The sequence below is a fragment of the Theropithecus gelada genome, chromosome 20 (genome assembly GCF_003255815.1).
Source record: "Theropithecus gelada isolate Dixy chromosome 20, Tgel_1.0, whole genome shotgun sequence".
Lineage (NCBI taxonomy): Eukaryota > Metazoa > Chordata > Mammalia > Primates > Cercopithecidae > Theropithecus > Theropithecus gelada.
In genome coordinates this window covers 72,865,420-72,890,430 of record NC_037688.1, presented here as the reverse complement: position 1 = coordinate 72,890,430, position 25,011 = coordinate 72,865,420, and the positions used below count along the sequence as shown (strand labels likewise).

At 41.9% G+C, this 25,011-nt stretch overlaps 1 protein-coding gene across 4 annotated transcripts in view; it reads right to left on the bottom strand.

Moving 5' to 3' along the window:
- GRIN2A (glutamate ionotropic receptor NMDA type subunit 2A) overlaps positions 1-25,011 on the bottom strand; it is a 432,458-nt gene that overhangs the window by 45,538 nt on the left and 361,909 nt on the right. For all 4 annotated transcript variants that reach the window (XM_025371387.1, XM_025371386.1, XM_025371388.1 and 1 more), the window contains 2 exons: positions 24,608-24,768; positions 676-863 (listed from right to left, as the gene is read on the bottom strand). In XM_025371387.1, the coding sequence (XP_025227172.1) occupies positions 676-863; positions 24,608-24,768 (349 nt within the window). The remainder of the gene's footprint in view (positions 1-675; positions 864-24,607; positions 24,769-25,011) is intronic.

The window sequence follows — 25,011 nt, the reverse complement described above, 5'->3', positions numbered from 1 at the left end:
GACCCCACCCTGAGTCATGCCTGGTGAGTCTAGGAAAGAGTCTTTGACCTCAAAACGCATCAGGAATCCTTTCTCTGGAATGAAATTGGGACTGATTACAGCCTAGTTATGTAATTTTGTACAGCAGGGTCTCTCAACCACAGCCTACCAACATGTGCAGTTGGATAATTCTGTGTTTTGTGATGTAGGGGGCTATCCTGAACCCTGTAAGGTGTTTCCCTGCATCTTCTAGCCCTGGCCTCTACCCATGAGATCAGCAAGCAGATTCCCAGCAGTGATCACTGAATGTGTCTCCAGGCACTGCCAAATGTCACCTGGGGGACAAAATTGCCCTTTACCCTCTGAGAACCACGGCCCTAGAGATAAGGCCTATGAATTCCCACTTAAGGCACCAGGACTGCCCTGTCTCCTGTCTTTTTCTAAACCTATTTAACTCTTTCCTAAATCCCCCGAGAGAGACTGTATCCTTAGAATACTTTTGTTTGTTAAATTTAGTTATCTAGAATTGCTTTCCATTATAAGCAATCTAAAGAACCATGGTTTCATGTGACAGGAACTCAGTAAATATTTTTAGGGAGCAAACTCATCATGCAAAGATCTACTGGGAAGCCCAGGAACAAACACAGCGAGTGCGAGGGTCTCAAGTCCCCCTAAAGGGGTCACCTCGGGTCTTACCATCACCCACAAACTGAAGCAAGGCCAGGTCGATCTGCCTCTTCCAAGGAGAGCCTTTCTGAAGGGCAATTCCATAACCGGTGGTGGCAAAGATGTACCCACTCCCGATGGTCACCAGCTTGCAGCCTTCATCCCTCCCGGCCTTGTAATTCAAGACCGCGGCATCATAGATGAAAGCATCCAGCTTCCTGAAATGACAAGAAACCAGGGGGTCAGAGGGATGGCCAGGTACCACCTCGGGGTCTGGCTCCTGAGGCCTGATCCTGAAAGCATCACACACTTTCTTTCATGCTGGTGATGATGACTCATGGCCTCTCTATCCCCTCGTCATAAAAGGATCTATTTTTAATGAGGAGATAAAAGCCAGAACCTTTTCTCTCCAACTTACAAGAGGCAGCTAAATAAAGACATGAAGGATCCATATACCCAAGTGAGTAAACAGTCGAGTTTGCTGGTTTGCTAAGTGTTTGTCCTTAACACTCCCAACAGTAGAGAACACTGGCCTATTTAGAAAGGTTTGCATCAGAAAAAAATAAACCACTAAGGGGCAGAAGAATTTGGTGGTAGTATATGTGAAGGAGAAAGGAACTAAATAGGAATGGTATTTTTTCCTCCCAAGAGAAATATGTGTGCTGCTTATTTATCATACAGAAATTATTGCAGAATGTTTAAAAATCCAAATAATATAGAAAAGTATTAAAAATCATTAAAATTAAAACTACCTATAATTCTATAACTCAGATGCAACCTTTGTTGTTAGTGAACAGCCTTCCAAACTTTTTAATGAGTATGCACAAACACGCATACACAGAGACTGGCAAACTTTTTTCTGTAAACACAAGATAATAAATAGTTGAGGCTTTGTGAGCCATACAGTCTCTGTTGCAGCTATTAAACTCTGCTGTTCTAGGGTGTTACGGGCTGCACTGTGTCCACCCCTAACATTCATACAGAAGTAGGATGAACCCCTAATCCACTGTGGCTGGCATCCTTATAAAAAGGAGAAATCTGAACACAGACATGCATACAGGGAGAATACCATATGAAGACTGGAGTTATGCTGCTGCAAGCCAAGAGCTACCAGAAGCCAGGAGAGAGGCCTGGAACAGATAGATCCCTCCTTGGAGCCTTCGGTGGAAGCGTGGTCCTGCACATGCCCTGATCTTGGACATCTAGCCTCCAGAGCTGCGAGACAGTCGTTTCTGTTGTTTAAGCCACTCAGGTTGCATTCCTTTGTTATGGCTGCCCTTGGAAACCAAGACATAGCGCCAAAGCAGCCATAGAGAATGTGTAAATAAACGAACTTTGCTCTGTTCCAATAAAATGTTATTTAGGAAAACAGATGGGTCCATGGGCTGTAGTTTGCCAACCCTTGTTTTAATGCTGAAAATGTGATTATGCCACACAAACTATTTCACAAATTGCTTTCTTCTCTCATTCCATAGTGAATATATTTCCACGTCAATAAACGTAGCACTTTTAAATTTTTTGATATACTTATTTTTGTTGAGGTATAATGTATGTGCAATAAAATGCTTGATGAATTTTTACATACGTATATATCCTTGAAATCACCATGCGGTTCAAAATGTGGAATGTTATCATTTCCTTAGAAATCCTATGCATGCCCCAGAAAACAAACATCAGGTAATCTCTCCAAGGGCACAATTGTGCCTAAATATTATTATTATTATTATTCAGATGGAGTCTCACTCTGTTACCCAGGCTGGAGTGCAATGGTACGATCTCAGCTCACTGCCACCTCCACCTCCTGGATTCAAGTGATTCTCATGCCTCAGCCTCCCAAATAACTGGGATTACAGGTGCCTGCCACCACTCCCGGCTAATTTTTATAGTTTTAGTAGAGACAGGTTTCACCATGTTGGTCAGGCTGGACTTGAACTCCTGGCCTCAAGTATCCACCCACCTTGGCTTCCCAAAGTGCTGAGATTACAGGCCCTAATTATGATTAGATCCCTATCAGTGGTCCTGGATATTGTTTCCAAATGTTAAAGTTATTTAACGAGGCTGAAATGATCACTGTGCAATGCAGGGATGAACGTCTCAACTCTAAAATGAGTAAGAAAACTAAATTGGAGATGACTCAATTTCATGACACTTCCTCAACCTTATTGCCTTTCTTTCTTTAACAAGAAAACATAAAACAGTGAAGCAAAAAAATAAAAATAAAAATGGCAAAGAGAGGATGTGAAATACTGCATCCTTTCAGAGACAGCTGCCGAAGGACTCCCTATGGGAACAAAACTATTTGGCAGGTTTACAGCCATGTTCTTCATTTTAATTTTTTTGTTTCTATAATGGTTTGAGGTGGCGCAAAACTGTAGGACTTGTCTCATCCATAGAAACACTCTGAAGCTTTGATCTCAAGGTGGGGGAATCAGAGACTTGGTATTAAGCTCTGAGAGTATTTAAAGGGAATCAGATCAAGCAGTAGCAGAAGAGAACTGGGCACTGATTGGCAACAGTGATGGTAACCTAGAACTGTCATTTGTAACCTAGAGCAACCTAGAGCTTGGCTTGATGACAGCAAGTCAAGAGAAACAGCCAGCAATAGTGAGACCTATAGAAATATGGGATGGAGAGTTATACAAGGTCAAAAGTAATTTGTGTATCGTGAGAGTAAGGTGTGTAACAAGAACACTGGAGTAGTACGTAAAAGGGACCTGAGTTCTAGTCTAGGCTAGGATGATGGTGCAACCTAAGGAAAGTCACTTTCTCCTTTTGGATTTCTGGTTTCTCCTCTGTGAGAGGAGGTGGTCATTGTGGTCTTGCTGAGACAATTGTTCAGCTGTGGCATTCTAAGATTCTATGAGCCAATAGACATCTTCTGTGGCTATCCATAGGGAAATTGTAACTCTGGATAACACATGTATCCTGAGGACTTAGGGCCATGGAAGGTGTTGGTCTCTTGAAAAAGCTGAGATACTTGCAACGTCAATACTTCCCATATCCAAGTTGCCATGGAGATACAGAACCTTGGTTTTATTTAGACTTTCTAAGTCCCACCCAACACTCATCTCTCCATTCCTCAAAAAATAAACATAAACACACACACGTACACACAGGCACATTCAAACATTAAGGCCCTCTGTTGGAATTCATGGGGTGAAACCTTCTCCCATCCTGCTAAGCCACTGTGTACTGAGGTGCTGCTGGGCTGGAAATCTAACCATGTACCTAGCAACCACATGAGAGTTGTCCAGAAGCAGTTTAAGTTGGTATTTTATGGACAGGCATAGACATCTGCCAATCAGTACCATATTTCATGACAGGTCTTTTTGAGCTGAGCAACAAACAGACATATGAGTACAAGGAATAAAGAAAGTTTTCTTTGGGAACAAAGTTGGTAAAAGCACAATGCTGAAAACTCAGAGGCAGGACAGCTGCAAAAGATGTGGTTGACTCTGACCAATGCAATTACACATTCGCATGACTGGGGTGGGCTGGTGGTCATGCTCTCAGAGGGGTCTGGCCATGGAGGGGCACAAATGGGCCAGCCCTCCATGGCCTGACTGTCATCTCAGGGCCATGTCAGAACCAAAGTAATGACAACACAGAAAGGAAACCGTAAGGCCACACGAACTGGTTTCTAGACTCTAGAAAGCTGGGGCCTACACACAATGGCTACAGATAGCTGCATGTTTAAAAACATCCTGGGGCATACACAGTCCCCTTTAAGGGAGATGGTCATTGTCTGAGACACCGTCTCACACCAGTCAGAATGGGCTATTATTAAAAAGTCAAGGCCGGGCGCGGTGGCTCAAGCCTGTAATCCCAGCACTTTGGGAGGCCGAGGCGGGTGGATCACGAGGTCAGGAGATCGAGACCATCCTGGCTAACACCGTGAAACCCCGTCTCTACTAAAAATACAAAAAAAAACTAGCCGGGCGCGGTGGCGGGCGCCTGTAGTCCCAGCTACTCGGAGGCTGAGGCAGGAGAATGGCGTAAACCCGGGAGGCGGAGCTTGCAGTGAGCCGAGATCATGCCACTGCACTCCAGCCTGGGTGACACAGCGAGACTCCGTCTCAAAAAAAAAAAAAGTCAAAAAAATAACAGATGCTGGCAAGGTTATGAAGAAAGAGAAATGATTATACACTGTTGATGGGAGTGTAGATTAGTGAAACCATTGTGGAAAGCAGTGTGGCGATTCCTCAAAGACCTGTACTGGGTATATACCCAAAGGAATGTAAATCATTCTATTATAAAGACACATGCACACATATGTTCACTGCAGCACTATTCACAATAGCAAAGACACAGCATCAACCTAAACGCCCACCAGTGATAGACTGGATAAAGAAAATGTGGCACATACACACTATTGAATACTATGCAGCCATAAAAAGAACAAGCTCACGTCCTTTGCAGAGACATGAATGGAGCTGCAGACCATTATCCTGAGCAAACTGATGCAGGAACAAACTATGAATTAAAATAATAGCAAATGGAATCACTAATAATCACTTTGAAAAAAAGAGATGGCCATTGTCTGCAAGGTGTTTTATAAAATACTTAGCATTTTACAGACATCATCCCACTGAGGCCTCACAACTATCCAGTAGCAAGATATGATTATTATTGTTGTTATTATTTTCCTATTCTGTCTATGAGCAGAAAAGTTTCAGAGAGGCTAAGGCAGCCTGGGGCTCCATGGTGATATTTCCAGACTTTATATTATAAAACCCTCTAGGACAACACTGTCCAATAGGACTTTCTGCAATGCTGGAAATGCTCTGACACGGTCTACTATGAATGTTGAGCACTTGAAATATGGTTAGTGCAACTGAGTTGTAGATTTCATTTAATTTCATTGATTTAGATTTTAACATAGGGGATCCCACGTGCCTATGGACTATTGGCAGTGGACGGCACAGCCCTACATGTTCCGTGGCAAGCAAGGGGGAGGCTTAGGGAGCAGGACTCTGGGTCTCCCTTCTTGCTCTGACCCAAAAAGTCTACTTTTGATCTGTTTTCTATCGGAAAAAATAATTGTTCCCGTTGTTAGAAATTAAAATCCCCTAAATCTCTGAGATTTGTCATCAGGGACTTTGGGCAAAGCACCTGTATTGCTGAGGCTCAGTTTTCTCTATGAAAAATGGATCCAACTTGCTGGGCATGGTGGCTCACACCTGTAGTCCCAGCACTTTGGGAGGCTGAGGTGGGTGGATCACCTGAGGTCAGGAGTTTGAGACCAGCCTGACCAACATGGAGAAACCCCGTCTTTACTAAAAATACAAAAAAAAAAAAAAAATAGTTCGGCGAGGTGGCACATGCCTGTAATCCCAGCTACTCAGGAGGCTGAGGCAGGAGAATAACTTGAACCTGGGAGGCGGAGGTTGCAGTGAGCCGAGATTGCGCCATTGCACTCCAGCCTGGGCAACAAGAGCAAAACTCCATCTCAAAAAAAAGAAAAATAAAAGGAAAGAAAAATAGAGCCAACATTATTTGCCCTTAAAGGGCTGTTGGGAATAAAGTGATATAAGTAAAGTATGTGTGCAATGCTCAGAACAAAACAAATGCTCAAAACACATAAATGCATTTGATCAAATTCAGATTTTATGGCAAAGGGGCTCACCAATTTTATGGATCCTATAGGAGAAATCCAGTTCTGCATACTTTATATGCATTATTATATTTTTTTGGTCCTTCTCCTTGTGCAGGGATGGGCATACTACTGCTTTCCCTATTGTCAGATGGAGAAACTGAGGCACTGAGCATTAAAGTGACTCAGCACCATCACCCAGCCCATACATGTCAAAAGTTGCATTGGAACCTACGCAGTCTGACACCAAAGGCAACTGACATAACCACTGTGACCAAGCCATGTTATCCATAAGACTTGTGGAGTAAGTGGAGGCAACTCTATTACTTAGGAAATTCAGATTGGGGATTTTAGCTATAAATAAGCCAAATGTTTTGAAAGAAGAGGCAAGGATGGGGCCAGAGCAGCCAGAGTTTCAATAGTTGTGGTGGGTTGTTCCACTTCATCTGTCTCATTCCTAACAGCCGCACAGTCATCTAAGGGGCTGGAGTTACCTTCATAGAAAACTCTTGCCTCTAACATAGTCTACTGCAGTCCATCGGAAGACATTTAGGTGTAGGTGGCCATAGCTTCTTGTTGAAGATGGAAGGTAAGAAAGAGAAAAAAGGCCACCTGAAATAGAAACGCGCCATATTTCAAGTGCTTAGTTTCCATAGTAGACAGTGTCAGAGTATTGGTCCAATGTGGACCAACGGCATTTAGAGGGGTTGAGCTGCGACTGCTGCATGCAGAGTGACTTGTTAGGCTGCAGCCTGGCATTGGCAGCACTGGCTTGGAACACCATTGAGGGGCTGGTTCCTTGGAACCAAGAGCAGCCAACTGAAAGCCCAATTAAGAACACACAGCTAAGGGAACCCAGTTACTCTTCTCTGCTTGGTGCATGTTCTCTTCCTTTTTTCAAGAGGAAATTGTCTTTGTGCCACATTCTCAGTTCATACCAGGTACCAGGGTTGTGTTTCTCCCACTGGGTAGCAGGAGGTTCAGAGGTCAGGTCTGAGAACTGTGGGATGTTGCCCATGATGAGGAGAGAGATCCCATCTGACACACTGGAGTCCATGGCACCTTTCTGCCTCCACTCCCTATAGAAGATGTTGGAGAGGAGTGATCACTCTTCTCCAATGTCTGTGACAGACCAAAGACACCTTGGCTTTCCATCATGAGGGCTAGAGCAGTGCTGGAGCCCAAATGAATTCCACGCTATGCTGGCTGCATGACAGGCTCACCCCCTGCCAGGCGTCTTAGTGGCTGTGCGGGTGCCATTACCTTCTCCATCACCGGCAGTTCCTCAAGGAGCACAGATGATTAGAAATGACAGTAATTCAGAATGAGAGGGGGAAATAAGACCTCCTCTCTGTAAATTAGCAAAGAAGCAAGGTAAGGAGGGATGTCACATGTGCCCCATGCTACTTTAACCTAGTGGTTTCCTGCCAGACTTATTGACAGCCCTCAAGAGCTGCTACAGCTTTCACAAGTGTGTAGATCTGACCCCATTCCTTTAGTCTGTGGGTCTCTCTTATACCTGCACAATGGACTTGAAAGTCCAATCCTAGCCCCAAGACTGTTTGTTGGCAAATCTAATTGTCCCTACACCGGGGAGGACCATACCCCACAGTCGAAGCATGGACACGTTAGGGATGGGAATTTGTATTGTCAAGTGACTTGACATTTCCTAATCAAAAGTTTCCGGTTTTAGCTCATCATCTTCTTATGCATGTTTGCAGATGCTCTCTGGGGGTCTCAGCACATTTAAAGGCTAATTATATAGTTAAAGTTAATTATTCATTCATTAACATTCAAGAAGCCTTTAACAAGACACTGCTTGTCTTGATGAATTAATGAAACCAGCGTGTGCGTGTGTGTGTGTGTGTGTGTGTGTGTATGTTACTGAAAATTAAAACATCTCTTTGATGATAACTGAATGTATTTTTTTCAGGTCAAACCAAACACTTGCCAGGAAGAGAAACACATTAACACGTGAGGTCAGTTGGCATGTTTGGGCAACTGTGGAACAGGGAACACAATTCAGATTTATCTTCACCAGCTCCATGAGTGAAGCCCAGTCATGGGACCTCTCTGAGCTTCAGTTTTCTCATCTGCAAGACGGGAAATAATACCTTATTACAGGGCTGGCTGTTGGATGGATTAAAATGGAAGTGAAGGTGTTTTGTTTGTAATTGCAGATGCCGATGTGATTTAGGAGATTGTCTGGCAGTGGTGGTATCACTATGCAGAGAAGCAGTGGAGGTGTGGAGCACCACCAGGTACCCATCGGGGAAGGGCATTCATGATCCCCAGAAATGGTACCACTGGGGCATGACAACCTTTGAAATTGTTTACTTGGGCAAGAGACACTCAACCTATACAGAGACTATCTGCCATCAGCACAGGATGGCCTAAAACTGGCTTTGGGAAAATGGCCTAGAATCACATTTTGATTCTGGGTTTGTGAATACAAACTCTAAAGTCAGAGTTATACCAATATTGATGAATTTTCACAAAGGAAGCATTTTTCAAAGCAAACTCCATTAAGCTAATTTAATTCCTCGACCGATGTCTTGCATAGCATAGTTAAATCATTTCCAATTTTTTTGGAAACATTTTTACTGGGGTCAATTCTTTTGTGTTTAAATTTTATAAATATTTGCTTCATCAATCAGCATTTGGACCACAACAAATTTTACTAATTTATAACCTCTGACATTTTGAGTTCCCTTTTGTGGTTATTATTTCCACTAAGTCCAATTCTCCTGGGTCAAAATTGTACAGAGAACCAAAATTAGCTGAGAAGATTTGAGTCATCTATGGATTTTTAGTCAATACCAAATTTCACCCTATGTGCTTTCAGCTCTTGTCAGTTTACTTTGTGTGGGTTATTTCTACCAATAATATTCACTGTGAATTGGGCAAAAAAGATGGATAGTTAATATTTATTTTTTAGCTGAGAATAAATCCTGAGCGATTTTATAAGACAGAGGTGGTAAGAAGCAGAGAAGAGGAGAGGATAAAAGAGAGGAAGAGAACTAGGCAGGAGGAAGAGATCCAGATGGAAGGAGGTACCAAGCAAAACAGGAAGACAGAGACAGAAAGAGAGAAAGAAGAAAAGATGAGAAAGAGAAAGTGAGAAAGAGAAACAGTGAAGGAGAAAGAGATAGTAGTGAGGTACAGAGAGGGAGAGAATAAAAAGTGAGATATATTAATTGCAAGAAACTAAGAGAAAAAAAGGAGGGAAAGAAACAAAGAGAAAGAGGATAGAAGAAGGTGATGAGGAGGGAGTGAGAAGGACAGTGATATAGTTTGGCTGTGTCCCCACCCAAATCTCATCTTGAATTGTAGCTCTCATAATTCCCACCTGTTGTGGGAGGGACCTGGTGGGTGATAAGTGAATCATGGGGGCAGTTTCCCTCATACAGTTCTCATGGGAGAGAATAAATCTCATGAGATACGATTGTTTTAGAAGAGTTTTCCCCTCTTACTTGGTTCTCATTCTCTCTTGCCTGCCACCATGTAAGACATGCCTTTCACCTTCCACCATGATTGTGAGGCCTCCCTAGCCACATGGAACTGTGAGTCCATTAAACCTCTTTTTCCTTGTAAATTACCAGTCTCGGGTATGTCTTTATCAGCAGTGTGAAAATGGGCTAATAGAGAGGGAAGGGGAGAGAGAGGGGGAGAGAGAGAGGGAGAGGGGGAGAAAGAAAGAGGGAGGGTGGGGATAGAGAGAGACAGACAGAGAGAGAGACAGAAAGAATACCCAAGAGATGGAATGTACCCACTTTGTCTATTGACTGCTAATTTCAAAGAGAGGGAAGGACTGAAATGGTTGAGCAAATCCATCTAGCTGTAAGTACTTTGTTTCTGTTAAATTTAATGTCAGACCCAAACTGACTATGCCCAAGGAGTTGACAGAGTATGTAATCCAGTCTCTTCATTTTTCAGATGAGGACACTGAGGCCCAGAGATCTCTGCTCAGTGTTTCCAGACCGGCCTGTCACTCACCAAAGCAGTGCGCCTTCAGGACACCATTGCCGGGCTCTTCCAGTGCAAGGCCTCAGCTGGGACGCAGGGTCAGAGAACTGGCTCTGCACACTTTGTGGAAAGTTGGGCAAGTCTAAATATTTCTCTAAGCCTGGATTTCCCCATCTGACAGGAAGGAAAACATAATCTGTCTCCTATGTTGGTGCACTGGTTGAATGAAGTCACAGTCATAAATTTGGTGAATTGCAAAGCACTATGCAATACTGTATTTTCTTCACCACAACTCACGCTCTGACATCGGCACAGTATTGGTTCTTTCTGGAATGTTACTCTTTATGGAGCTTCTTAGAGTGGACTTTTCAAGGGTTGGGATCAGAGCTAACCATTCTGCTGCCGATTTCATGAAGCATAGCATTTTTATAATATTAGATGGCTCAAAAAGGTTTCCTTTGTTCAGACTTTTCTTGAACATTTACTATGTGCTGGACTCTTTGCCTGAGTATCTCATTTAATCTTTGCAATGCACTTCTAAGTGAAGGCAGCACAATTAGTATAATTTTATAAGAGCGGAAAACTGTAGTTTAAGTGTTAATTAATTTGTCCAAGGTCCCAACACTGGATGTTACTGGAGTGAGAATTCGAATCCAGGATGCTTAGCCTTTAAGCACCCCATCATACTGTTAATAGTGATGATACCGCAGAACTTGTCACACAGAGAGGACTGAAAGACAGGGACTCCCGGGGGCCAGAAAACATGAGAGTGAAAGAGAGATTATGAAAAACATTGAGATTTGTGAAAATGCTATTATGTGTTAGATAGAGTGCAGGGTACTTTCCATAAGTCAACTTAGTTATTTCTCAGAGGAATTCCAGGAAGTGAGATTTTACACATGTGGGAATTAGGCTCAGGGAAGTTATTTAATTCGCCAAAGGTCACACAGCTGGTATTAGAGACAGAATGTTAAAGTAGGCATTTTTTACTCCAAAATCCCCTCAGAAAATATAAAAATAAGCAAATCAAATAAATTGACTATATAAATTTGAAGGCTTCTAGAAAATATAAATACTTACACCAAGAAATTCTATGTCCTGGTTTCATTCCTAGAAAACCACTTGTAGAGGTACACAGAGGAATCCCCAATGATCCTTAACACAGTCATATGACTGATAGCCCTCATCCCATCCCCCCAAAAAATCTAGTAAGAACAAAATGCTTTAAAAAACCTCTGATGCATGAATATCATAGAATTCTTTCCAGCAGTCAAAGAGAATGAAGGCAAAAAATGGAAAGCTCTCCAAAATATATCGTTCACTGAAAACCAAACAGTGACATACTGCATAGAGTTTGACAGCATTCCACAGAATAAAATTATATTCTTATGTGCAGACATATAAATATATGCAAATGCATACTGGGCATGGTGGCTCATCCCTGTAATCCCAGCACTTTGGGAGGCCGAAGTAGGTGGACTACTAAAGGTCAGGAGTTTGAGATCAGCCTGGGCAACATGGTGAAACCCCATCTCTATTAAAAATACAAAAATCAACTGGGCCTCATGGTGCACCCCTGTAGTCCCAGCTACTCAGGAGGCTGAGGCAGGAGAATCACTTGAACCTAGAAGGCGGAGGTTGCAGTGAGCCAAGATCGTACCACTGCACTCCAGCCTGGGCAACAGAGCAAGACTCTGTCACACAAAAACAAAAACACATACAAATGCATATAATAAAAGTCTGGGAGAAATGGAACGTACATCAAACAGACAACAGTTTGGCATTGAGATGCCAAGCCAAAGGAATGATTCTTTATCCGTATTTTCATTTTTTTTTTTTTTTACAATGAGGATATATTTTTTAATGAGAAGCAATGTAGCAAAATGGTTAAGGGCATAACTCCTAGAGCCAGTTCAAATCCCAGCTCTGAAGCTTACCATCACTGTGCCTGCGTCATGACTTAACTTATCTATACAGTGGAGATGCCAGGCATGCCAACCTCATGGAGAAGCTGTGAAGATTAAATGAAGAGTTACAGGTAATGCACTCATAAAAGCTCCTGGAGCCAGGCACGGTAGCTCATGCCGGTAATCCCAACACTTTGGGAGGCGGATCCCCTGAGATCGGGAGTTTGAGACCAGTCTGGCCAAGATGGTGAAACCCCATCTCTACTAAAAATACAAAAATTAGCTGGGTATGGTGGCGCACACCTGTAATCTCAGCTACTCTGGAGGCTGAGGCAGGAGAATTGCTTGATCCTGGGAGGTGGAGGTTGCAGTGGGCCGAGATCGTGCTGTTGCACTCCACCCTGGGTGAAGGAGCCAGACTCTGTCTCAGAAAGAAAAATACCTCCTGGCATGGAGTGATGGCTACCTAAACAACCGAGACCAGGAGGCAGGGGATAGGGATGGTACGGGAAATCAGCCAGCACAATTACCACGTGATGGTGGGAGTTCACAAGCAAGAATCCACTTTGCATACCTCTCTGCTGTGCATCCCTGTGGAATACAACACCACTCCTCACAGCATGCCCAGATAAAGTACTAGACAGCATCGCCTCTTCCCCTGGTCCCCAAGACAACTGAGGACAGCCTCCTCTGGCAGTGCTGATGTCAGACACCTATCAGGAGGTGATGATGGGAAAACCACACTACAGCCTAGGTGAGTATACCTCCAAATTCATGTCCACCTGGGACGTCAGAGTATGCCCTTATTTGAAAATCGTGTCTTTGCAGATACAATTATTTAGGGATCTTGAGATAAGTCATCCTGGATTTAGGGTGGGTCCTAACTCCAATGGCTGGAGTCCTTAGAAGAGGAGACATACCGAGGGAAGAAGGTTACCTGCAAATGGAGGCAGAGATTGGAGTGATGCAGCCACAAGCCGAGATATACCTGGAGGCACCAGAAACTGGAGGAGGCAAGGAATGACCCTCACTGAGAGCCTTCAGAGGGAGCAAGGTCCTGCTGACACCTTGATTTTGGACTTCTGGCCCCCAGAACTGAGATAATAAAATTCTGTTGTTGCAACCCACCACGCTTGTGGTCATTTGTTATGGCCACCCTAGGAAACTACTTCACTGGGGACACCTGAAGGTGCAGTACCTGAGTTCCTATCACTCCTCCACCTGCATTTCTCTACAGGAGGAAGGAGGCAGGGCTTGCTTTGGGAGAGGCAGCTGTCCGGGGTTGGCCCCGGGCACTTTCCATGGGGTGTAAACAGTGTCTTCTAACCTGTGCTAGAGGCTTTCGGTGGCCTGAGTGAGTCCAGTGCCAGGAAAACTCACTTCTCCCTGCAGCAAGAGAACACACAGGGCTGATACATTAACACCATGACCTTTTTAGCACCTGGGTCAGTGGAGATGTGTTTATAATTTTACGGTGGGGAGAAAGGAAGCTGAGCTATTCCAAATCTGCGATGCTTCATGGGCAAGAGCAACTTCCCAGCTCCTAACCCCACGACCTTGTAACAGATAGGTACAACCCTTGCCAAGCTGTTCCCTTCTCAGGACAAGCAGAGGATTAGCACAACATCACGGGTCAGAAAAGATGTTGGGTCTTCAACTGAATGCTGCCACTACTACTCACTAGATGTTAACCTTCGGATGAGCTCTGGCTTCTGCCTGAACTTCAGTGTCCTCCTCTACAAATGGAGAAAATGACTGTCTGGCAGAGTTGAATCAGGAGGAAATGAGATCACATGTTTGAACTTCCCATGTGAGTTCAGCAAGCAATAACAAGAGGTGGGCCAGGTGTGTGGGGGCTCACACCTGTAATTCCAGCACTTTGGGAGGTCGAGGCAGGTGAATCACTTGAGGTCAGGAGTTTGACACCAGCCTGGAACAACGTGGCAAAACCCTGTCTCTACTAAAAGTGCAAAAATTAGCCAGGCCTGGTGGCGCACATCTGTGGTCCCAGTATTTGGGATGCTGAGGCACAAGAATCACTGGAACCCGGCAGGCGGAGGTTGCAGTGAGCTGAGATCTCGTGACTGCACTCCAGCCCCGGTGAAACTCTGTCTCAAACAGACAAACAAAAACAAACAAGAGGTGATCCCTAACGATATAGAACCTGCCAGGGAGTTCCTGCTTCTTCACAGTTCTTCCCCAAGAGGAATTTTCTGACCATGTGCTTCCTGTGGCTTGGCTCGAATAGAAGAAATTCACTTCCTCCACCCTCTAGCTCCATGCATTCATTTATTTTCCTCATTTCAATGGAAGAAGAAACATTAGCCCTTTTGAAACAGTAGTAAAGATTTTAAAGAAAAAAAGAGATCTTTTGAAGTAAAAATATGAACAAAATTGGTATCAGGTTTTGTATAATGGTGGGCAATTAGAAACGGCCTTAATTGTGGAATATTATGAGAACAGTCATATTTTTTATTTTGTTTACATTGGGACTCAAAGCATGGGCTCTGCAGTAAGATTGATCCCAGACACGCTGCTTAATCTGTCAATGCCTGTTTCCTCAAAGGTGGATGAAAATCATGATAGTCACCGTCATATAGGGTTGTCATGATGTTTAAGTTAGATAATGGAGGCAAAGCATTTAAAACAGTACCTGGCACTTAGGTAAGCTCCCAATAAATGGTACCTGTTGGTTAGAAATACCTCACTTGGGCTGGGTGCGGTAACTCATGCCTGCAATCCCAGCACTTTGGGAGGCTGAGGTGGGAGGATCACCTGAGGCCAGGAGTTCAAGACCAGCCTGGCCAACATGGCGAAACCCCATCTCTCCTAAAAATACACAAATTAACTGGGTGTGGTGGTGCACCCCTGTAATCCCACTACTTGGGAGGCTGTGGCATGAGAATCACTTAAACCTGGGAGATGGAGATTGCACTGAGCTGAGGTAGTACCACTGCACTCCAGCCTGGGCAACAGAGCAAGACTCTGTCTCAAACAAAAACAAAAAAGAAAGAAAGAAAAAAGAAATAAACAAACAATAAAAATAAAAACAAACAAACAAAAAAATAAAAAACAAGAATTGCTTTGTGTCCAAAGCAATTCAGGTAGCTCACATTCACTGTAATAGAATAAGGTTTACACATACGGATAAAGCAATTGGAGTTAAGTGAATTCAGAAGTGGAATAGTAGCTCGGCCTTAGGGAAAGTCAGGCCACAGGCTCCACAATTATGAAAAAAGAATCACGCATTAAGCTCTGAATTGTGCAGTAGTCCAAGCAAAAAGAAACCTGTAAGTTGTTACAAGAATTGTGTTGTCCAGAAGATCAAAGCATGCCTCAAACAGAACAAAGCAATGCCCTTCATTGTACAGAAGTGTGAGGGATGCCACAGGACGACATTCTCCACAAGCTGTCCTATAATAACCATATCAGCAACCTTTTCAAAAATAACTATTTCTTGTAGTACCTTTCAGTGCTAGTTAAGGCATGATGAAAACACAAAGCAGTAAAAGCTAAATTAATTAATATTCCTCTAGCTCAATGAAACTATCACCTGGTCCTTAAATGTGGAAACTAAACAACAGAACTGTCCACTTTGATTGCGAAAAGCAAAACAAATTTGCATATGCACTGATTCAACTTGTATGAATTGTATACACGCGTTGACAATACAAGAATGAAATGCAGGAAAAACTACAGAATTATAGTCAGAAGAAACTTTTTTCTAGCTATTGCAAGTAATACTGTGTTGCTGAAAATTTGTTAAATGTGAAAGAATGTAAAGTCCATCATCCCAATCACCTAGCAGCATCTCTGATAACATTTTGATATATTTCTTTTTAGTCTTTTTACCTTTTTTTCCATCTCTGAGTTTAAAGAATTATGATCTCACTTTATTTAACTCCCCCCCAACAATTTTTTCTACTTTAAAAAAGGTTTTATAGGTGGCCTTGAAAATCCTTTAACGTTGTTTTAATAGAGCTTACAAGGAAATAATTCCAAGTACCAAAAAACAAACAAACAAACAAAAAACCAACCAAACAAAAAAAACAGATGTCTGTGTTTATTTGAGTTTTTATTAAGGAAAAAACTTCTTAACTCTATGATGTGGAAGCAATTTTTTTTGAGCTTTGTTTGCAGTGTGGGGGTGGATCTCAGAAACCAGGTCATTGTCGATCTGATTTTCTCTGGAGATGATGCTATCCCATTTAGAACAGCTCACTGAATCCTGATGTCTATGGTCGCTTTCAAATTCAGCAGCTGGAAATGAACCATTTGTGTTTGATTCTGTTTGGCTGATAAAATACAGCAAATAAAATCCGCTCAAATGGCATCTTTGAAAAAATTTGCTTTGCTGAGCAACTGAACTTCAGTGAAGATCCTTATACTCTTCTGGTTCACCTTTGCCTTGGGAATGCCAATATCCCAGAACCAGTTTCTTTTGAGGATTGAAATAATGCTGTGATTTCACCAATTCTCAGATCATCAATTAACAGGATATGTACTCTATCATGTATGCACATACGTAATATCTAACTTTAGTTTTCAACTCTCCCCTGAACCATAATCCCACGTTTCCAACTGCTTAGGGTGGCATTTCCAAGTGGGGAAGTAAGCCTAACTTCCATACTTACTAATTCTGCAATGTAGTTACTTAGCTGAATAGCCTATTGGGTAATTAGGTTAACAATGTTGAACTTCAGATTCTTCATCTCTTAAAAGGGATATTAATGGTATCCAGATCGTAGGGGTGTTGTGAGGATTAATTGAGATTAGGCATGTGAAGTGCTCAGGGCTGCAGTTCACTAATTGTAAGGTCGCATTAAGTGCAAAGATGCCTGCAGATATGATGATGTGTCCCAAAGGCACTTCCAACTTAATATGCCTAAACCTAAACTTACATTTTGCCACATCACCCATCCTGCACCCTCCTCCTGAAATATCCTTCCTCTTCCTTGTCCTGTTTAGTCACTACAGAACTCCATCTCTCAACAGTCAACTAGCTAACCTCCCAAAGACATGGACTACCTACATCTGAATCACTAGAAGCGCTAATAAAACTGGACATTCCTGGCCAGGCGCGGTGGCTCACGCCTGTAGTTCCAGCAATTTGGGAGGCCAAGGCAGGTGGATCACCTGAGATTGGGAGTTTGAGTCCAGCCTGACAAACATGGAGAAACCCTGTCTCTACTAAAAAAATACAAAATTGACAGGGCATGGTGGTGCAAGCCTGTAATCCCAGCTACTCGGGAGGGCTGAGGCAGGAGAATCGCTTGAACCCGGAAGGCAAGGGTTGCGGTGAGCCGAGATCGTGCCATTGCACTCCAGCCTGGGCAACGACAGCAAAACTCCATTTCAAAAAAAAAAAAAAAAAGGTACATTCCTAAATCTCACAGGCTTTGCAAACCTGTGCTCTAGGATAGGAATTCAGTGCTCATTTGTTTTTCAATGCAAAACGTTCTACGAAGACATTTCAAACATGTGCAGGGAGATGGGACTACACTGTTCCTTTGTTTTTACAGACAAGTCACTGAGGACAACTGAAGCCCTTTTAGAAAAATATTTATTGGTCAAAACACAATACTCCCTAATATTTTTTTAAATGTGCATCAAAAGACACTATCAGTGTAAAGCTAGAACATAAAAAGGTAACCCATAGAATAGGAAAAAATATTTGCAAATTGTATATCTGATAAGGGATTGATATCCAGAATATATACAGAACTTCTAAAACCTAACAACAACAACAACAAAAAAGAAAACCCAAACAACCCAAATGTAAATGACCAAAAGACATGCATATCCACTTCTCAAAAGAAGAAATACAATTGGCCAATAAGTAGGTAAAAAGCGCTCAATACCACTAATCATTACGGAAATGCAAATCAAAACTGCAATGAGATACCACCTCATACCCAGTAGGATGGCTACTACTAGAAAAACAGAAAACAAGTATTGGTGAGGATGTGGAGAAATTGGAACCCTTGTGCCCTGTTGGTGGGAATGCAAATGGGACTGTGGAAAACAGTATGGTTATTTCTCAATAATTAAAAATAGAATTGACATATGATCCAATTATTTCACTTCTGCATATATGCCCAAAAAAAACCAAAGTCTCAAAAATATATTCACACATCTATGTTCACAGAAGCATGATTCAAAATAGTCAAAATGCTGAGACAACTCAAGTGTCCACTGAAAGATGAATGGATGAGCAAAATGTGGTACCTGAATACAATGGAATAAATATTCCTTAAAAAGTAATAAAATTTTGACACATGCTAAAACATGGATAAACGTTATGCTAAGTGAAATAAGCTAGTCACAAAAAGACAAATACTGTATGATTCCACTTAGATGAGGTATTTAGAGTAGTCAAAATCATAAAGACGAAATGTAGAATGGTGGTTGCCAGGGGCTGGGGAAAAGGGGGATGAGGAGTTTTTGTTTAGTGGGTAGAGATTTGCAGTTTTACAAAAGAGCTTTGGAGACAGATGGTGGTAATGGTTGTACCACATGATGAATGCATTTAATACCACTGAACCATACACTTAAAAATGTGAAGATGGCAAATTTTATGCCATGTATATTTTATCACAATAAGGAAAAAAGACAATCCTGTCTTCCAATTCTTCTAACATGTAAAAAGAAACCAGCAGAGACCTGCCTGTTTTTCAACACTGTAGTGCTGAGAATGAAATCACACAGGGGACTGGGGACCCTGACAGCTGAAAACTGAGGCTTCTATTCTAAGGAAATTGGGACTTTTCCATAAATGTATACACCCGGAATTGGACATGAAAATCAATTAAAATAAAAACAAACTATCCCACTGTGTCTTGAAATATTAGGCTCTTTGGAGCTCTAGGGACGTTGTTTAATTTAAACCTGGCATAAGTGCGACGCTTGCAGTTTTGCCCCCATGCCAAAACGGCTTGGAGGACATCAGCTTCTGATGACTGAGCATTTGTAAATCTAAATCTGTCTCCACTCATTTCAGCTTCAGCTCCCTCTTCTAGGGCGGACGTTCTTAAAATTTGATTAGGGCATATTGGAGTCACCTGAAGAGCTTGTTAAACCACGCAGATCTTCAGACCCCTCCTTACAGAGATTCTGATTCAACTGGCTCAGTGGGGCTCAGCAATCTACATTTTTATTAGCACCTATTCTGATTCAGACTCAGGCTACCTTGAGAAGCATTCGTCTAGAAACCTGGGGTCACTGACGCTCATCCACCTTTGGTTCACCGGAGTCCCACAAGGCACAACAGATCTGTGCCTGAAAAATCCCATCTCTGTTGATGTTTACACGTCAAACCCTCTTTTCTGATTTGTCTGATAATTTATCTCCATTTGCTATGAATTTCAATAAACAGTAAAACTTAGCTTTCAAGTTTTTCTCTGCCCATGCCTTTCTTCAAAAAATTATGGATTCCAAAGACAAGCATTTGGTCTGTCTACTCCGTATATGCCTATCCCAATAAAACATGTTTCTTAAACTCCTTTAAAGTAGTTCTCAGCTCTGTTGCACAATGAATAGTGTGTTGGACTTCTAAAACAGTAGTTCTCAAATATTTATGTGTCTCAAAATCACGTGGTGTGGCGTGGTCAGGGGAATGATGCTTATTATAATGAAGATTCACAGGCTCCATAGCTAGAAAGCCTTGTGCTGGGCCCAGGAATCTGCATTTTGACAGGTAATCATGTGATTCAGGTACAGCTGGTCCATTGGCCAGGCTTGGAGGCACCCAATTTGGGGGCATGATTCTAAATCCTCTCTGCAAAACTGACAGTTGTTTGTATGTGTGGTTTCTCTGAGTTTTCTTAAGTGTTTGACACAAATAAAAGAATCTCAGAACTAGTTCAGAGATCAAAGAATTCAACCGTTTCACTTCTTAGATGGGGAAACTAGAAAGTGACTTGGAGAGGTGACATGACTCGTCCCAGGACACAGCTAGCTAATGCTCGAGCCCAGACTCAAACCCAGCTGGGACTGTCATTTGACCATAATCCAAAGCCCGTCTGGTGTTCAAGACTCTCCCAGAAAATTACAACCCATAATTTCACTGACCCTGGTGTGCATGCACGTGGCTTTGCTAGGCAGCAGATGTTACTGAAACGTGTGGGTGGAGTAGTGAGACCCAGCAGCTGAGCCACGTGCTCTGGATGTTCTAAGTCAAGGCCTGCTGGATTCTAGGGTGTTGGGGGAATGTTCTAAAGCTGAGCAATTCAGGAGCAGATGAGGTTACCTTCCTCAACCTTCCAGAGGGATGGAATCTTCTACAGATGCTGGATGTGGTGAAGGACGAGAATGACTTTTTTTTTTAAAGGCTCGGTGGTAGGTACATGAAGATTTCATTGTATTATTATTATTCCTTAAACAGCAATATATTTCATAATGAACAATTTAAAAAGGAAACAAGAGATGTGAAAAGGAAGGAAAAGGCCTATGAGTGTGGTGACGTGGACACTTGAAAGACCACAGTCTCGTGGTGGGATGTTGAGGAGACACAACCAACACAAAGTTGATCAGATCTTGGTGTAGTTCTGTGGTGGTAATTCTCATATTTTGGTTTTCATAATCATCTGAGGAGTTGAAGTCGTGTCTCATACCGTCCACCAAGAAAAATTCCAAATATTAACAAACGCAACCAAAATGGAAAACACAAGATAATTATCTTGTAATACCAGAATGATGAAAGACTTTTGAATTACGTCTCAAAATTCAAAAGCCATAAGAAAATGGTTGATGTATTTCACTACAAAAAAGATAAAATCTGCATGGAAAAAAAAAAAGGATCATGAGCAAGTTCAAAAGAAATAGGGAAATATTTGTAACCACATCACAAAAGGCTCATCTGTCCAATATATAAATGAATAAGAAAGAGACCAACAAACCAATAGAAATATTAATAAAAGTAAAAAAGGAATTTGATGGCTCTTAAGTATATAAATATGGCCAAAATTTACTGAAAATAAGTGCAAATTTAAATCTCAGCACACTTTTTACCTATTAGCAAAATTTTGAAAAATTAATTACACATTGTATTGGCAAAACTTTGGAGAAATAAGCTCTCTCATACACTGATGGGTAAGTACAAATTTCTTTTGGAGGGAGACTTGGCGTTATCTGTTAAAATTGCAACTATGACCCACTCTTTCAAGAAATTTATTCTACATTGAATGTGACGCAATCCAAACATATTCACTGCAGCTTTGTTTGCAACAGCAAAAGACTGGAAACAACCTAAATGTCCAACAGTAGAGGCCTGACCAAATAAAATATGGTATATTTGCATAATGAAAGATTATGACTCTATAAAAATAACTTTATGGCTCTTTATGCATTAATATAGAAAGATTCAGAAGAACATATTGGAAGGATACACAGAGCAAATGTGGTTACCATGGAAGGGTACTAGATGAGGAATAGTGTGGAGGGAAAACTTTTCACTGTTTTTCTTTTTCTGTACCTTTTTATTTTTGAAGTATATAAATATCTTATCTATTCAAAATTTAATTTAGCCCGGGTATAGTGACTCACTCCTGTAATCCCAGCACTTTGAGAGGCTGAGGCAGGAGAATGGCTTGAGCCTTCTGAATTTGAAATCAACCTGGGTAACACGGCAATACCTCGTCTCTACACGAAACACAACAATTAGCCAGGTGTGGTGGGACACGCCTATAGTCCCAGCTACTCAGGAGGCTGAGGAGGGATGATCACCTGAGCCCAGGGAAGTCCAGGCTGCAGTAAGCTATGATTACACTGCTGTACTCCAACCTGGGTGTCAGAGTGAGACCCTGTCTGAAAACAAACAAACAAACAAACAAACAAACAAACAAACAAAAAACCAATTACTTAAATAATCAAGGAGCCTGTTAAACATGTATGTGGTTTCCCCAAATATTAACTCTAATGAAATTAAATCTCCAGGAATGAGAACTGCTATGCTCTCATCCCTAAGGGTATATTGAATTATTTCTTTAAAAATGACTTGTGGCTGGGTGCAGTGGCTCAGGCCTGTAATCCCAGCACTTTGGAAGGCCGAAGCAGGAGGATCACCTGAGCTCAGAAGTTCAAAATGTGCCTGGTCAACATGGTGAAACCCCGTCTCTACAAAAACACAAAAATTAGCTGAGCGTGTTGGTGTGCGCCTGTAATCCCAGCTACTCAGGAGGCTGAGGCAGGAGAATTGCTTGAACCTGGGAGGCGGAGGTTGCAGTGGGGCCAGACTGCGCCATTGCACTCCAGCATGAGCAACAAGAGTGAAACTCCATCTCCAAAGAAATAATAATAAAAAATAAAAAATAAAAAATAAATACTTGTACTCCTTCAGCTCTAGTTTCTGAGTTTAAAGTAACAATGCAAAGCATCCCCCACATAGGAGATTGAGTATAGAGTGAATCTGCCATCTGCCCAAGTTTTCTAAGATGGATGTTATAATTATTATATGGCTTCCAGAAAACAATTTGTACAATTTATGGTCACGAATGGTTTCCATTTCTCTCTCTCTCTCTTTTTTTTTTCTTTTTTTGCTATTATATTTTTAAAAAGATTGAAAAAGAAAGAAAACAACCCATTTTGTACTCTGGTTAATAAATGGAGGGAGAGAAAGTCAGCTAGGCATCAACCATTGTCTCCAACCATTATCATCTGCATTTGCGCTCATGGTCTGTCCAAAACGACAGTGTATGTTGATCAAAAGACCTCAATGGAAACAAACAAACAAAAATCCCAACCCCATGGCTAAACTGTAAAGTCATCAACAATGGATCTTTTCCGGTATCTATGAAAGTGGAAGACACAAATATTCTATGGCTCAGCAGTTGCAGTCTTTGGTGTATACCAAGAGAAATTCACTCACTCATTAATGAAAGAAGCATTATTCATAGTAGCCCCAAAACAGGACATTACCCAAATGTCCATCAAGATTAGGAGAGAGACATCCATGTGTGGTGTGTTCCAACAATGAGAATGAAAGCACTGAAATTACATGCAACAATCTTGCAAACACAATGTTGAGCCAAAGAAGACAAAAAAGAAAAGAGTGTGGCTTTATTTCTATGTTAAAATAGCAGGCACCAAGAATCTACAGCTTTAGAAGTGCAGGAGGCGGGTGGAAGATATTGACTGAAAGAGGGTGTGGGGTGGGGTTCCAGGGATTGATGACCTGGATGATCGGTTTGTACAAAGCCATAATGCAGCATATTTAATATTTGTGAATTTTCTGCATTTTTGTTATACTTCAAAAGTTTAAAGAAATCATTCCAAGCCAGAATGAGCACTGGGGGAATGAGTTTTTCAGAAATCATAGACTCGGTTTCTAAATAAATGCTCTCCCAGCCCCTGCTGAGATGCCAAAGAGATTCCAAAGGCACAGACTGAAAGGACAGAATGCTCACAGCCAAAATGACCAGGATTTCTATGCAGAAATCCGAGCTTTGATGCTTTAGAGGGGCCTCTGTCTCCCCCTACCAGACACAAAGCCAGCAGCGAGGCCTTCACAATGGGCTTGCAGAATAGCTGAAGAGGAGGTTATTTATTAAGCCACAAGGAGAATACACCTGCAGTCACGTTTCCATGCAGGAATCTGACAACTGAAATGCCCTATACGAGCTAATTTTCTGGATAATCAAAATTCCCTCACTAAACAACTCTGTCATTGAAAATAAAATCATTTTTATTGAATTTAATCCTTTCTAAAATGGATTTCATGCATTTCCGACTTTTCAGAAGAGTCCACGGAATAGAATTTAACCTTTACAATAAATAACAACACTCACATTTAGGTACTGTCTATTTCCCATCCAAAATGCTTTCCATCAGATTTTCTCTCTTAGGTCCTATTATTATTCCCATCTTAGGTATGAGGCTATGAAGTATAAGAAACTCTCTCTCCGAAGTCTAAACTCCTAACCCCTGTGCTATCTTTTCTTTACAGCTTCAGCTATGGAGTCTGTGTTACACTCCACAATGCCAACAGACAGACAGGAATGCTAGCTGTAACTTGAATGATTTGAGTTCTCATTGCTTTTCTCCCATCTTTTCTTTCTCTTTCATCAATATTATACAATTAGTTTTTTCATAAAGCTCCTACGAGCAAGCTACTCCTCACCACTCCCAGAAAACCTCCTACCTAAAATCAGATAAAAATCTTTGTTTTCACTACTTTAAACTCTCAGCCTTCTTGGATCTTTCTATTTGGTTAAAATCTCCCATGGAGTTGGACAAACTTCTTTATCAGTCTAAGAAACCCCTCTGTTTCTGTGCATTTCAAAGCATCCTGGATTTGCTTTTTCTTAACCCAGCTCAGAAGGAAACCTGGGATGCTCATTAGATTAACAAAAACAGCCCTCAACTGGGGCCCATCTGGACCATAGTCACTCTCCAGAAATACAACAATGGGAGCAGATAAGAACTGAGGCATGCCAAGAGTCAATTTCTCTAAGGTTTATCACCCGCAGACCTGTGGAGAAAAGGAAACTGCCATCCTTACCCCGTTTTCAGGCTGACCAAGGCATCCTCTACTCCCTTCTGATTAAATTTGGTCATGTACTGATGCATGTAGGGATAGTTATTCCGAATGTTTCTCTCCGTGCTTCCATTAGGCACTGTCCCAAATCGAAAAGGTGGGGAATAGTCATGAGGTCTCTGAAACTGGAGAGGGAACGAGAAAGGAAGAGAGAGAGCAGGAAAAGAAGGGAGGAGGGGGAGGAGAGAACAAATGAGAAATCAGTGATCATTTCGTCTGGTGTTAGGAGTTAAACACACGCATTAGTGCAGGATGACAATAAAATGTTACTTTTTGGTCTTTCTTTCTACTTAATCACATCTTCAGTCAGTCTGTGAGCTCCAGGAGAGGGGACCCAGCATCTGTTTTCTTCTGTACTATTGCTCAGG